This window comes from Silene latifolia, chromosome Y (assembly GCF_048544455.1).
Source record: "Silene latifolia isolate original U9 population chromosome Y, ASM4854445v1, whole genome shotgun sequence".
NCBI classification, from domain to species: domain Eukaryota; kingdom Viridiplantae; phylum Streptophyta; class Magnoliopsida; order Caryophyllales; family Caryophyllaceae; genus Silene; species Silene latifolia.
In genome coordinates, this window is record NC_133538.1 from 304,952,460 (window position 1) to 304,968,595 (window position 16,136).

Below are 16,136 nucleotides of genomic sequence, written 5' to 3' on the forward strand. Positions count from 1 at the left end.
TCTTCTTTTCTTCTTCAACAATCCTCCGGGATTTTGTCGGGGATGCAAGGATCTTTTTCATCATTGCCCATCTACTACATTATGTACAAAGGCTTTCTAGTCTTGTCTTCTCTTTGATGCTTGGTCATTATATTCGATCAATTTAGCTCTATTTTGCCATGAAAATGCAAGGTTTGCACTCCTCTCCTACCAAGGAAACAAAACCTCAAAGAATATGCAAAACAAAGGACTAAAGATAGTAAATGACCCAATTATGCACTAAAAAGCATAGGAACGAGGCTAATTCGGGGACTAAATATGCTCAAATATTGATCACATCAACGTATCCGCAAACCAATCATTTGCGCCAACACCATGATCTTCAATTACTTGCTCCCAGATAGCATCGAATTCTGCTGCTTCAAGCTCATCGTCCCATATAATGTCATTAATTTTACACATGAAGTCAGTATAATCACTCCTAGAGACACCAAACTTACTGGCATTTTGTTCATTATATGCCACATACAGAACCGACGGCGCGTTGTCTTGAAAACAAGAGGGACATATTTGATAATACCTGGGTCCTGATCTGTAATTATGTACTCGGGTTCCTTACCCCCCATTGCTTGTAAAAACCGGCTAAAAACCCAATTAAATGACTCATAATCTTCCCTTTCAATTAGAGCCCCACAGAACGTCACTGATCGTTTATGGTGATCCACGCCAGTGAATGGTGTGAATACCATAGAATAATTATTGGTGGAGTAAGTTGGGTCGAATGACACCACATCACCAAAAATCTTGTAATTATCTCGGGCAGTACCGTCCGCCCATATAGCCCTACGTAGGCTGCCATCATCGTCAAGATCGTAGTCAAAGTAGAAACCTATTCTTGTTTCAGTCATTTCCTTAAAATGGTCTACGAACAACTGACCATCACGTTCGTGAATGAAATATTTAACATCCATATGGAAGTTCTTAAAATCATTTAAGCTTGCTCCAATGTTCTCGAATTCATTCACCTGTTCTTTGCAGATTCTGTATGTCTTTGTTGCTCCTATCTTCAGCTGCCAATCAATCAATGACAGATATGATATATAAATATAACGTGAATGGATTTATTTAATTAGTATTGACAGTGATGATATATTACTAACCCTTGAGTTCGAAACGATTATCATCTTCTGATATTCTGTTATGTTGCGCGACAATTTCTGGAACTCTCTGTCCTTTAGTGAGATAAGCTCGTGATTGTGACCCTCATGGAACCGGTCAATTAATAGAAGACCATTCTTCATATATAGTCTTATCCTCGCTTTACACCCCACTCTAGTGACCCTGAATATCCTCTATGAGTTCTCCCCAACGAGTCCGTCACCCTGATCTTTACTTGGCGCCTTGTGAGCGAAACCTTCTCGATTGCAGACGACAAGCTTTGACTTGATCTCACCGCAACACCATTTTTTTGTTGTGTACCTACGCACATCAAACCCACAAGCAATGACGTATATCTTATAAAACGTCACCGCGTCCTCAATCCCCCCAAACTCCTACCCGATGTATGGTGTAAACCTCTTCTCGACCTCCCTGCATAGTTCCTGCCTGTCAGGCTGCACTCCATTTTGCTTTAGTGAATCTGTAAATGTCCACAGAGTGTAAAAGTAAAAGATACGAAGTGTAAGTGTAAATGTCATCATATATGAAGTGTAAGTGTAAATATACGTCGAAGTAAAGTGTAAATGTAATGGGAATCAAAGTGTAAATGTGAAATGCAAGTGTAAATGTATGGGGAATCAACGTGCAAATGTCAAATGCAAGTGTAAATGTAAGGGGAATCAAAGTAAATGTCAAATGCAAGTGTAAGTGTAAGTGTAAACGTCATCGGAAATGTAAATGTAAGTGTAAGTGCAAGTATAAATGTCACCAAAGTGTAAGTGTAAATGTAAAAGTCAAAAAGTGCAAGTGTAAATGTCATCAGAAATTTAGTGTAAGTCTGATGTTCTAAAACTGTAAATGTCAATGCAAGTGTAAATGTTCCATACATGTTGTGTAAGTGTGATACATGAAAGTGTAAATGTCCAAATTATGATGTCCCCAAAGTGTAAGTGTAAATGTAAACGTCCAAAAGTGTAAGTGTAAATGTCATCACAAATGTAGTGTAAGTCTGATGTTTTAAAAGTGTAAATGTCAATGCAAGTGTAAATGTTCCATACATGTTGTGTAAGTGTGATACATGGAAGTGTAAATGTCCAAATTATGATTTCCCCAAAGTGTAAGTGTAAATGTAAACATCGAAAAGTATAAGTGTAAATGTCAGCAGGAATGTAGTGTAACTGTGATGGTGTAAAAGTGTAAATGAGAAAATATCAATTTTTTAAAGGTCGTCACATTTGAATTTCTTATTGTGATGTCCTATAATTTGCATAGTCTAATATTTACAATTTTTATCGTGAACAATAATCAGAACTGAAAACTGGTACAATCAAAACTTGAGCAATTTCAAAAAAAGCAATAGTGATATTCTTTGTACAAACTTGTGAAGGTGAACTTTATATCCATTGCCAGTGTAAATGTAAATGTTCAGATAAGGGCAATGTAAATGTGCTGTTCTGAAAGTGTAAATGCCAGCTGTAAGTGTAAATGTTGTCAGAATGCTAACTTGTTTATCACAGTGCGTTGAAAACTATAACAATTAAAAATTGATACTCAAAACTCAAATTAATGAAAACCCAGCATGCAGATTTAACTATAACCATCTTCGTTTAAAACCCAACATCAAATTTGAAAAGTATTGAAGACAGTCACAAAGATCGAACTGAAAATATGAAAACGGTGGCTGAACAAACAACAAAAATGAAATGAGTATAACAAAAAATATGAAAACGGTAGCTGAACAAAAATAACAAATAACAATAACAAGAATGAACAAATACCATGACATGCAGATTATACCATAACCTTCATCCATTTTATTCAACTGAAAATATTAAAAGGTGACTGAAAACAATGAATAAAATAAAGAAATACCATTGATGACGTCTATTATCTGCATGTTTCCGCTGATTTGCAAGTTTTAGAATGAATTTTAGCTAAAATTTGCGCGTTCAATAGAAAGAACTCAGGTTTAGGGAGAAGATTAGAGGATAGAAATGGGAGAAGAAGTGGAGAAGAAGTGTGTTAAGGAAGGAAGTATGTGGGAGTGTAAACATAGTACAAAGGATATATCTTTTGTCCGTCAGTTGTGATGATTGGGAAGAACAATTTTCATGCTTTGTTCTCTTATTTCCTACCCAAACTTTTCTTCTTTTTTTTTGCCAATATTTTGTAAACAATCTCAACCATAGATGTTGTCCATCTAAAGATCCTTATAAGGACTTAAGGACTCAAATGATGTAATGGACTCATTAGATCTCTCTCTCTCTCTCTCTCTCTATCTATCTATCTCTCTCTCTCTCTCTCTCTCTATATATATATATATATATATATATATATATATATATATATATATATATATATATATATATATATATATATATACTCTCTCTCTCTCTCTCTATATATATATATATATATATATAAGAGAGAGAGACCATTCGGTGAGTCTAGTTTCTTAGGTGAGTTCATCCCGTGAATAAGGATCATTAGATCAAAAGATCCAACAGCCCTCATTAATCTACATCACCCTAAAAAAAATCCACGCGTAAACTGAATCTCATACCCCAGTTTCTTGTCATTTGTGTTTCCGAAGTTCAGAAAATCCCTCTCATCCTTTATCTTTTTTTCTCTCTCCAGCAAAGCCTAAATAAACCTAATTAATTTCAAATTCAAAGATAAATCTGGAAAATTAAATCGAAAATCGAAATCAAGCATGCTTCTTCTCATCTATCACCGTTCATACACACAAAATGAATAGGTAAGAATCGGCGTCTTTTCACAATTTCAGTTATTATCTTCAATTTTTAACAATTTTAATTTATGCTTTGTAAATTTGTAATTGATTTCTTCAATAATGTGCGATTTATGAACTATTACATCGTGTCATAATATCATTATCATATTGTTCGCTGTCGATTTCATGTGTTCATAATGGTTGTGCGAAAAAGTTAGGTTTATGTGGCATGGTGTAATTGAACAACAGTTCGATTGATTTTTTTGCAATAATGTGCGATTTTATTAATTGTTAATTCGTGTTATTATATCATTTTTATATTGTTTGTTGTCGATTCTATGCGTTCATAAAAAAAATTAGGGTTATGACATTGTGAAACTCACAATTGCACTTCTTTTCAAGTAAATTGGGGTAAATATGGGGATTAAATTTGCTTCAGTAGAATCCTTGACCGACACATGTTACTGTAATAGTGTTACATTAACATTATTACTACATAAATAATGTAGTTATTAGGAATGGTCGCATAATATTGAAGCAAATTTACAACATTATTACTACATAAATAATGTAGTTATTAGGAATAGTCGGATAATATTGAAGCAAATTTGAAATATTCTGCTTAAATCTATGATGTTTCAAGTTTGAAGGTGGGTTTGTTGACTTTGTTCGCGTCATATAATTTTCGGATAATATTGAAGCAAATTTGCAATATTCTGCTCAAATCTATGATGTTTCAAGTTTGAAGGTGGGTTTGTTGACTTTGTTCGTGTCATATAATTTTCGGTAGCTTTATGACATTTATGCTTGACTTTGTAAACTTTAATGTTTTTTTTTTGTATTGGAACACATATGGGTTGCTACTGTAACACTAGGCATGTTATTGTAACACATATGCGTTATTACAGTAACACTTGATTTGTTATTTTTGGAGTTATGTAAATCTTTGGGTAATATTAATTATGAAAGCGATTAGCTCATTGGTAGAGCAGTGTACAATCTTGTACAAAGATGTGGGTTCGAATCCCATATAGCCTAATCAATCAATATATATAACTAAAGGAGGCTTTTTTTTCTAATTATACTATTAGCATTAGAATTAGGAGATATTTAATATTTACAATTTTTCTATTATAACTAGGAATATAATTTTCCTATTAGAAATGAGAATTAATTAATTATTTTACAATTTTCCTACTAGAAATAGGAAATAAATTAACAATTTATTAAGGCTTTTTTTCCTAATTATACTATTAGAATTAGGAGATAATAATTATTTAAAATTTTTCTATTATAATTAGGAATATGATTTTCCTATTAGAAATGAGAATTAATTAATTATTTTACAATTTTATTATTAGAAACAGGAAATAAATTAATTATCTATAATTTATTAATACTAAAAAATTATTCATTAGTATTTGTTCACTTTTTATTAAATTAGAAGGAAAATAAAACCTTTGATATATTTATAATATCCAATTTTATGACAACTTCCGATTAAAAAAATGAGGTATTATGAGGCTAAAAGACTCTGGACCGAACTGGCTTGTGACAAATGTGCATGCATAATACGTACTACATGAAATTTACTCATGTAAAGAGTAGAATGAATGCTGAAATATGTCCCTACGCCTTTTGTTATTGCAAATGTCATATTTAATTATACATAATACGAAGTTTATTTTTCAAATGTCATATGTATTTCTCCGACTAATTTTAAAGTTATTTTCCTCACAATACGCTTCACTACTTCACATACCTTGCATTGGTGACGCTTTTTCAGGCGTTTTTCGACGCTTTAAAGCGTCAATTTTTTTTTATCGACGCTTTATAAAAGCGTCAAATTTTGGACCGTCGCTATTTTTTGACGCTTTTTTTAGTCAATAATTATGACATTTTTTAGCGTCTTCATGGCCTATTGACAGTTTTAAATGTTAACGAAATTGATGCTTTTAAGCGTCTTTGGTGGCTATTGACGCTTTTAATTGTCAATAAATGTGACGCTTTTAAACGTCTTCATGGACTATTGACGCTTTTAATTGTCAACAAAATTGACGCTTTTAAGCGTCTTTGGTGGCTATTGACGCTTTTAATTGTCAATAAATGTGACGCTTTTAAGCGTCTTCCGCGACTATTGATGGTTTTATGTGTCAGTCGATGAGACGGAATTAAGCGTCAACTATTCATATATTGACACTTCTTGTCACCGTCTAATTTCGACTTTTTGATTTCTGATAAAATCGTACGTAGAGATTAATTAAATACACCTATAAATAATATAGTACTACTAGCTATCATTACTAAATCATAAAAATTAAAACATAATGCAATGTACTCCGTATATAGTTAATAACGTACCCACGTACTTTTATAAATAATTATACGTTTGATACATATACCGTCTCCATCACAAATACTATAGCTAGCTACCATTGACAATTTAACTAATATAAACTAGTACGTAATTTTTAGTACGACAAAATCAAAAATACCAAAAGGGATCTGGAAGATAGTAAAAGTCCAAAAAATCGTAAAAAAATGCTACGTAACTAGCTAGACAAGGACACTGATCCAGTAGTTTGAATGTGGTAGGGGCTTCAATCATGTAGGCGCAATGTCACAGAGACTTCAATCAACATATGAAGGCGCATCTTCAATCAACATTTGAAGGCGCATCATCACCATCTGATGAATCTGAAACCTATAACGGGCAAAGAAAATATAATTTATATGAATATATTTGATTAGTACATATACACTTCACAAAAATGTTTCAAAATTGTGCTGAATAGAATTACCCGTCGAAAGGTAAGAATGAGAAGCCACCATACCAAGAAATCGGTAATTTTGGTAAAATGGGTAGTTAAATTCACGGTACCTCGTAAATACGGAACAAAACATACAGATCTGGAAACACATTACAAGGAGACCAAGAAATTTGAGCTATCTACTAACTCAACTAAACCAAATCATACGATTTGAGCTATCTACTAACTCACCTAAACCAAATCATACAATTGACAAGTAAAGGTCACTAACTCACCTCGAGCAGCATTCTATGGCTTTGAAAGGGGTTAACTCAAACATTGCAGTCGGGTCGAATGAATACGACAAATTATACACATAGCCAAGCAAATTAAAGTCCAATTAATTGGCAAATGAATTATACAAATTATACTCAAGGAAACCCATAATCTCGTTGTCAGAGGGCGAATTTAAGGAAGAAAACAGACCATGAAATCCCAAACATATGAAGTAGTGAGTAATATCTTGGTGTCAAATGAGACGCAAGGCACGGTGGCAAGATCTGATAAATAGGGAAGGGGGATTTTAAACCTGTGATCTATGGTGTCATGATACGTCCGTCATAACCATTATACTAAGACCTGGTGGTAATACTAATACACTCATAATGGAGATGCAGACAAACCCAAAAGCTCAGTTAACTTAACCTTCACCAAATTATGCAATGAGTACCACATAATTTCTATCCTCACCAACAAGGGTGTATTTTTTTAGGGGTGGAAGTCAAGGCATTTTGTGTAACTGCAATAATAGTGGGCGGAAGGGTATTACAACTTGGGTGGGGGAACCCGCCATCCGCATCTCGAAACGGGAAAGAGTGGATCATTCGAAGTATTGTAGCATTATGTTCTTTAGTTATTTAGGTTTTGAGACGTAAGGAAGGTAATGTGCTTATTTAAATACACTTTAAATTTAGTTCTTAGTTCTCACGGAGGTAAACCGAATAGCCTTTGGATTATCCTCAAATACTATCACCACATGGTCTGCAACTCACCAAGTTTCAGGCAATGTTTAGAACACACAAAGGGACATCTAGAAATAGCAAGGGCACATGAAACAGTGTTAATTTTAAAACAATAGTTCCGCCCTTCAATTATCAAGCAACACCACAAATGCTATCTCAAGTCTCAGTTATCAAACAACACCACAGATGCAAACTAAAATCGTTAAACCCTACCTAAGGCAAGAACTATCTCTAATCCCCAAAATTAACACACTAATCAAATAAATCATCGTCACTATCATAACAGCACAATTAATCATAAAATCGTGACATTAAACACCTAAAAAAAATGAAAATATGAGCATAAATGAAATTAAAACCAAGCAGAAATCGCATGTTCTGAACAAAAACAAACATTTGGAGAGAAAAAATAAAAAGAAGAGAAAAGATTGATACATACCAAGTGTCCGAATAGTCCCGCGAAACTATCGAATCTTATCAAGCACCGAACTATCGAAATGGAAACCAATATAGTGAGAGTCGTCGGGATTGGACATGGCGGAGAAAATGAAGCAAGGACAGTTCATGGATTATGGAGGGAGGCCTATAGAAAACTATGCTGCTAATGGTGTTGGTTTAGTATAAGGTATGCTTCTGGCAAATTGCAGTTAATAAGTAGTCCATTGAAGTTAACAGACACATTAGTAGAAGAAACAATCTGAGGGATACTTTCGCGGTAGCTATTTGATATCCAACTTCAAGCTGATGTTCTGTACTTTGAAGTTAACATACACATTTGAAGTTAACAGACACATTTGTTGTATATCTAATTTCCCTGGCGACATATAGATAAACTCAACCAAATGTTAATTTTGCCATGTTCAAATTAACTCAGCAAGAAAACCAGCAGAATTAACCCTGTTCATAATATTAAATATTCCTTGCTTAAGAAACCACCACCATACAGGAAAATAACAAAAGATGACACAAGTAAACAAGACAGAGTGACATTGATCACAACAACAACAACGACAACAACAACAACAACAACAACAACAACAACAACAACAAAAAAAAAACCTTTAACGAAGTGAGAATTATTTGATTTAATGTTACCTAATATCCCAAAATTGATTAATCAGAAACTTTGAAACGAAACCAACAATTTAAGTTAGCAGCAATATCCACTGTACACAGCAGCCCTGTGGTTCAAAACGGAAAACTTTTATCAGTGACCAAGTTTTTAGACGACAAAATATCACTGCTTGTGCATATAAATGAGCTGCTTGTGCTATAAGTGAACTTGTTTCACTGCTAGCTCCAAAGCTTAAGCCTCACAAGAGTCGCAATTGTACAAAATTTGATATATAAGAAATTCAAACATGTGCATAAAGCCTAACAATATTGAAAAAACAAATTTGATATACAAAAAATTTAAGATAACTCAACACAAAATTCTAAAGTAATTAGCCGGGGGCGATTTACTTCTAAGCATGGTTATTAGCGCCCTAGAGTTCGACTCCAAGATGACACTCTAACCCCATTTGCCTAGCCGTTAGCAAAATCGTATTCGGTGCTTTGACTTCTACAATCTCGGGCCCCCATCGCGCATCTAATTGTTGAACCCGAGCTCGCAACAGAAACTCATCCCAATCCCGAATCACTACACCTATGTCACTTCCTCCTTCCCCTATAACAGCCCCATCCACATTTATCTTATACTACCCCAAATCAGGCACTTGCCATCTTGCAGTTCGAAAGAATTTCATATTACAAAAAATTGCAACCCTTACGTATTGTCATTTTAATAGATTCATACCCATTATAAACACAAATATCCTTTGGAATGGTTGAATCTAAATGTAGAGTAACCGAAAACAGAGTCAAGTAATGTTGTAAGGATACTTCCTATCACACCTTAGAAAAACATTAAGAAACTTCATCATTAAAATCATGCTATAATAGCATGATCCAAGTAGACTATCAGAGGTAAATAATTAAACCAATATCATTTCATCCCTTGAAAGATCCAAAATTGCAGCACCTAGCAACAAAAAAAATTATTCTAGCAAAAAAATAAAATATACTGATTTTAGCCGCACACTCCATATATATACTCTATTAAACAACGAAAACTTTGAAAAGGAAAAACAGAATCAGTAAAAAAACCCGTATAAGTCAATGTGAGGGTCATATAACAATATACCATAGCCACATTCGTACTAAAAAAAAAAAAAAAATAGTCCATAGCCAGATTCATCACTCGTTTGATTTTTATTAATCATGGGGCAAGCTTGGAGCCGGAAGTAAAAATACTGCTGTTTTTTTTTTCTTCCGTTGTTAACTAAATGAATGGCTAAGAAAGTTAATTTTTGTAACTTGACTGCTTGCTCGTAGAACCGACATTATTATTGACCCTTCCATATTGCAAATATTATGAGGTTGCCGTCAAAGTTAACGGAATACATATACGAGTCCCTTAACTGTAAAGTTTGAAAGTTCGGATCCTTACCTGGAAAAAATGCATAGTATAGGTCCTTAAAGTACCGAGTAAAGGGTAAGAGAAGGAACTCAACTATCATATTTTTTACAGTTAAGGACGTCAACTATTAAATTATCCAGTTAAGGACTTATACCCTAACTCCGTTAAATTTTCCGTTAAATTTACTTTGCATGTTGCTTATGAAACCTATCAATATGAAGCCTATCAGTATGATCATCTTTATTTTGGCAATCACTCATACTCCTATAACTCCAATCTTCTTCCTGTTAAGTGTGAATCTTTTTCAACCATTTCTTCATTTTACCCTCAAGCACTTAAGGCTATCAAGCCACCACACAGTTGGCCAATCAGGCAACCATACGTCTTCAGAAATTGTGCTAAAAGAGTGTTAACGAAATATGAGATTGGAGTAATGATCAGATATTAACAAGTGTGCTGGGTTTTACCATGCATCATACAAGTATTAACTATCCTTAGTAAATAATGGCTCCTCTTTCTATTAACTATCCTTAGTAAATAATGGCTCCTCTTTCTATTTTTTTTTTCGTCAACCTCAGTAAAATATTAATTCAATCTATTTCAATTCATGCAATTCGTCTATTCACTCCTTCAAACAATATGGCAAGTTATATGGCAACTCAGATAACTTACAAGTGCAAATTACTGAATTACTGATTACTGATCAAGAAAATTGTCTGCAAGCCTTGTACTAGATTGTTTTGAGAAACTAAAAGCATAATTATAGTGAACTAAACAGAAATGCAGTTCATTAAACCGACATAACTATCAATGCTTGAAGTCCTTGGTCTATTGTACATTATATGGCTTTGTTTTATAGAAACCCTGAAAAGTTTCAAGTTCCACAGATTTGTAACCACGCAACATCTATGTCTGAGCGTTCAAGCTAGCGCATTAATACTTATCTCACCATTTTTATCATCTACCGGATTTGAGCTCTTTGAAAATCTTTTATTTATTCTACTCTTCCAGATGCACTAGTAGTACAAATAAATGGCCTACCGTCCCTAGAGCAGTTCAAACTAACTTGCGTATTCACAACTTCGCTTATCTAGTAATTCTCCTATTTAGTCTTAAGCAAATAACTGGTAGCAAAAGTGAAATGAAAATATAAACCTAGCTAACTGATAATCAATGGTACTAAATTACCAAAGTACCAGTTACAAAAGCATCATTTACTAACAAAATTAGCAATTAGAAACCAGCAGAGCCTACACTACTACGAATTTGTGGTTTCAACACAAGTAAAATACCTTATGAAATAGAAACACATTATAACTATGTTGCAGACCTATCAACCAGGCCGAATCATAACAGGGATAAAGTCACGAAGAGGGTAATGCCCAAATCTGATTGATTAATTATATTCCCAAATCCGATTGATTAATTATAAATCGAATAGCAAAATAAAACAATTGATTGATTAGGGAAGACTCCACAATTTTACAAATCATCGATTAATACACAAATTGCAGAAGAATACATACAATAAAAACAAGAACAATTTAGAAAATAGAGCAGTATGTAGAACCGTACCTTCGATGTGTGATAGGGAGATTATAACTTTGTGAATTGAAGAATCGGAATTAATTGGAAGATATAGTCGATTTAGTCATCCTTGATGATGATCGAAAGGTTAGGGGGTTAGGGTTTTTTTTTAGGGAAATGACAAAAAAATGTATTGTATGGGTGTGTTATTAGCAGAGGGTTTTAGGTGAAATTTAGAAAGTGCGCCTTCTAAAATGTTTTTAGGCGGTTTTTCAAAATATTAAATTGGAGGGTTAATTATGAGGTCGACGCTCTATTAAAGCGTCAATGCAAAAGCGTCATCTATGTAAGGGATTTGTAGTAGTGTCAACTTCTATTGATAATTTATTATTATATTATTTACATTCATTTGTCATTATATAAAAGTATATTAATCACAATTTAAATAAGATATTCACAAATTATTGATAAGTACAAAGTTTGATATCTATTTTTCAAGAAGTATTAAAAGATAAAGAAAGTTGCTGCTAATATGTGAATCGAAATATCATATTATGGTAAATGAGTAAATGTTTTGAAAAAACTTTATTGTGCGATTGTTTTACAATTTAAAGTAAAAATGGTACCACGAGTAATAAAATAGATTTGAATGAGGCTTGAAGGTAAATTAGATACACTTATTATAGAAAATGTATAAGGTTAAGATTCAATTCAAGCAACGATCAATATTAAAAAAAAGTCATGATACACACATAAAAGGGTAAGAGTAGTCTTTCCATAATATAGTGAAGACCGTCTCTCTCAAGCTTTTCTTCTGACAAATTTACATGCATAAAAAACGATACTATTCAATTATATGGAGCAAACTAATTATTGTTGATGCTATAATTTTTTTTTTTGTGTGTGTAAATTGAGCACAACATCACTATAATTTAGGGAGAGATACGAATTGGGGAAGGGTGAGACATATTCGTCATGCATAATACGATGCTTTAACCACCTTTAGGCAAAAATATAAAAATAAATGAAAAAATTTAAACCTAAAAGGGGGTCACGTATTTGCCAACTCTTTTATAGTTCTCTACCGCATTAATATTCGCATGAAGTTTATGACATTTATTTCATATTAATAAAAAAAATGATTATACTGCTTCGTACAATTTGTGATTTATAACTTTTAGCTAACTTATTTGAACTTACTTAAATTTATATATTTTAAGTGAAGAATATTAATTATAAATATGATAAAGATAAAGTTTGATACTTAATTTCCTCAGAGATAAAAAAAAACTCAATTTTTATTTTCTTATAATATACTAATTAAAGGTCATAATGTAAAACGGGAATTTACACCACAATCTAATATTTCAATATGTCGATGATCAACACTGAAAATAGCACATTTATTATTTAAATAGTGTAAAAACTCTCAAAATGCTAAAAAAACCGTTCAACCTGTCGTTATCAAAGATAACCTAAGTTTCTGCATTTTTGTTTGTCATGTTCAACTTGATCTTTACAGGATGTAAAAATGATGAAGTTCAGAAAGTAGCGGTTAGTTTTCTATTAGTTAGATGGACTTTTCAAGAGAGAGATGAAAGTTTTGCATTTTAGACCGTTTTATGTGTGAACCGAAGGGATTAAGTAGTGGACTAAAAGTTGTTTCGAGTGGGAATAAGGTTGATTGCGACGAGTTGGTTGACTAAAGTTTTTCCTTACTAGATCTAGAAAGGGGATAATAATTATGAGATAATAAAATTTGAAGAAAAAAGGACAATAAAAATGAGATAGAGGTAGTAAGATTTATTTATGCAAAATGAAATAAATAGAAAAGTTCGTGTATATATATATATATATATATATATATATATATATATATATATATATATATATATATATATATATATATATATATATATATATAATATTCAAACTTATTCAGTTTACAAACATAATACCCAAACACTTTGTTTGAGTATCTGGAATGGAGGAAATGGAGGGGACGAGAAAAAGACTAGGAAGGGAAAGGGAGAGAGATAAGAGGGAAGATTGCTTCTTAAACTTTTCTTTGTTGAAGGAGAAATAAATTGTCTTCGATAAGGGAGACGATGATCCATATCATCTGGAGTAAAGATTGGTGTTTCAAGGAGCTGAATGTGATTTATGACTTCTTAGATGTAAAACGTGGCAGAAAGGTAATGATAGTGGTAGTGGATTGAAGGTTGTTTCAAGTAGTAAGAACTAATCACAGACGCTGATGTTTTATTTTGCGGGTAAATTAGTGGGGTAAAGGGAGGGTGCATTTGTGGAGGGTGGTGAGTTTAACGAGGATAGTGATAATAAATACGGTTATTTATCAGCAAATATCGCTTGCATTAAAACATATAGGTAACATGAATAATAACAAGAAATCTCAAAAGATCATACTGATAAACTTAATCTTGACCCCATGAATCCAAATTAAAGTAAAATCTTAATTCTAACAACATTGTCGAGAGCAAGGGTTGGTTTCCATTAGATTGTGGATTTTTCCAGAAGTAGGGATTTAGTTTTTCACTTGGTTGGATAAATTTGATAGAAGTTTCGACGACAAGGATCAATATTTTAAGGGATGAGATTGTTTTAAATCATGTGTGTAAATAAGGAAGAAAAATAGGGGTCTGCGTGAAGGATTTTGTTTCAACTGAGAAGATGGGGGCAAGACTATTGTTATAGTGGGGTTTCATAAGCACCCCCAGCCATGTAGTATTGCGTTGGAATTTGGTTCACATTCAAAAAAGACGTCATAGTTTGTAGGAGATATAACATTTAACTACCTGTAAATGTTTTTACGTAACTACCATTTGACCCAACAATGATTAAATTATGGTTGTTATTCTAAAAAAGGAGATTTGTTGCATCATTGAGTTGATTATGCAAAGTAGATATTATTGTTTTTCTTTACCAATTGAAAAACAAACATGTATTAATGAACAAAATCTATAAACTCTCAGTCCCAGGTATCATATATATAAATTTTATATTGGTTTTATTTTCCTAAAAAATACATTGTCGAGACTCGAGAGCAAGGGTTATTTTCCATTGGATAGTGGATTTTTCTAGAAGTAGGGGTTTAGTTTTTCACTTGGTTGGATAAATTTGAGATAAGTTTCGGAGACAAGGATCGATCTTTCAAGTGATGAGATTGTTTTAGATCATGTGTGTGAATAGGGAATAAAAATAGAGGCATGCGTGAAAGATCTTGTTCAAATGCGAAGATAGGGACCAAGAGAGAGAGAGAGAGAGAGAGAGAGAGAGAGAGAGAGAGAGAGTACATAAGCAGCCCTAGCCATGTAGTATTGTGTCGGAATTTGGTTCATATTTAAACGTAATACTATAGTTTAACCGGGAGATATAACATTCTAACTACTCTAAATGATTTTACATAATTACAATTTGATCTAGCAATGATTAAATTATGGTTGTTATTCGAAAGAAGGAGATTGGTTGCATCTTGAGTTGATTATGCAGAGTAGATATTATTGTTTTCCTTGACCAATTGAAAAACAAACAGGTATTAATGAACAAATTCTAAAAACAATTAGTCCAATATATAAACTTCATATTGGTTTATTTTTCTAAAAAAAAGTATTTTATTAATCACACTCTTTTATTAATCACTCTTTTATTATTATGTCAATATTATGTTAACGAGAATTATTCGTTGGTCATGCAGCATACATAAAATCTTAGACATGAACGATGTACTATATGTCTATATTGCATTTTATTGTGAAATTTATCACACATTATTTTAATATCCGTGCAACGCACGGGCAAGAAAACTAGTACTTTGTTCTAAGTTAGAACTCTATATCCAAGTATAAAAGTATTATTGTAAAAACTGTTACACAAAAAATGAATAGAAAATTTCATATGATGTTACTCTAATAAATCTATTCGGTTACCGTAACATTGTTACTATATTAGTGAAAAGTCTTTTTCTAACAAATGAACATCAAACAAAATCAATCTATATAACAAACAAAACAGTTTGATTTTTTTTTAGAGTATGGCTAACAAAACATCAAAAAAATTAAGCCTGGTGGTATAATAGTACAAGAAAAATTCCACATTATTTCCACTGCAATCATGAAATTAGAGATAACCTATCAATCAGAAACTAGAGATAACCTATGTGGGATTCGAACCTACATCATTCGCACAGTTGTACGATGCTCTATCACTTGAGCTAATAGGTTATGTACCATGACTAATAAGTTAAAAGACAACGATTCACGGCTAATCGTTTTCGATTAAGGCTCACAATAACCACCTATTTAAAGTACAAGTATAAGATATAAAGTTAACAACATTTCCATGTAGCTAAAAGATCGACCATATTTCATACCCCATCAAACGAAGTTAAAATTTTGCACAAATAATTGTAGTGATCTATGGTAGTGAAGTAGAACAATTGAGGACTACTACTTTATGATATCAAAGTAATACAAATCTTGACATAA

The 16,136-nt window shown here is 32.6% G+C and overlaps 1 protein-coding gene across 1 annotated transcript; it reads right to left on the reverse strand.

Moving 5' to 3' along the window:
* Positions 1-312: 312 nt before the first annotated feature.
* LOC141631079 (protein FAR-RED IMPAIRED RESPONSE 1-like) lies at positions 313-1,280 on the reverse strand. Its single transcript, XM_074443800.1, has 3 exons — positions 1,140-1,280; positions 599-1,049; positions 313-527 (listed from the first exon to the last, which is right to left on the reverse strand). The coding sequence occupies exons 1-3, from the start codon at positions 1,278-1,280 to the stop codon at positions 313-315; spliced, it is 807 nt and encodes a 268-aa protein (XP_074299901.1).
* Between the last annotated feature and the right edge of the window lie 14,856 nt (positions 1,281-16,136).

Coding starts and splice junctions, on each gene's coding strand:
- LOC141631079 (XM_074443800.1), bottom strand. CDS start 1,280: ATGAAGAATGGTCTTCTATTAATTGACCGGTTCCATGAGGGTCACAAT. Junction 1,050..1,139: donor TAATCGTTTCGAACTCAAGG/GTTAGTAATATA, acceptor ATTGATTGGCAG/CTGAAGATAGGAGCAACAAA. Junction 528..598: donor GTTTTTACAAGCAATGGGGG/GTAAGGAACCCG, acceptor CTTGTTTTCAAG/ACAACGCGCCGTCGGTTCTG.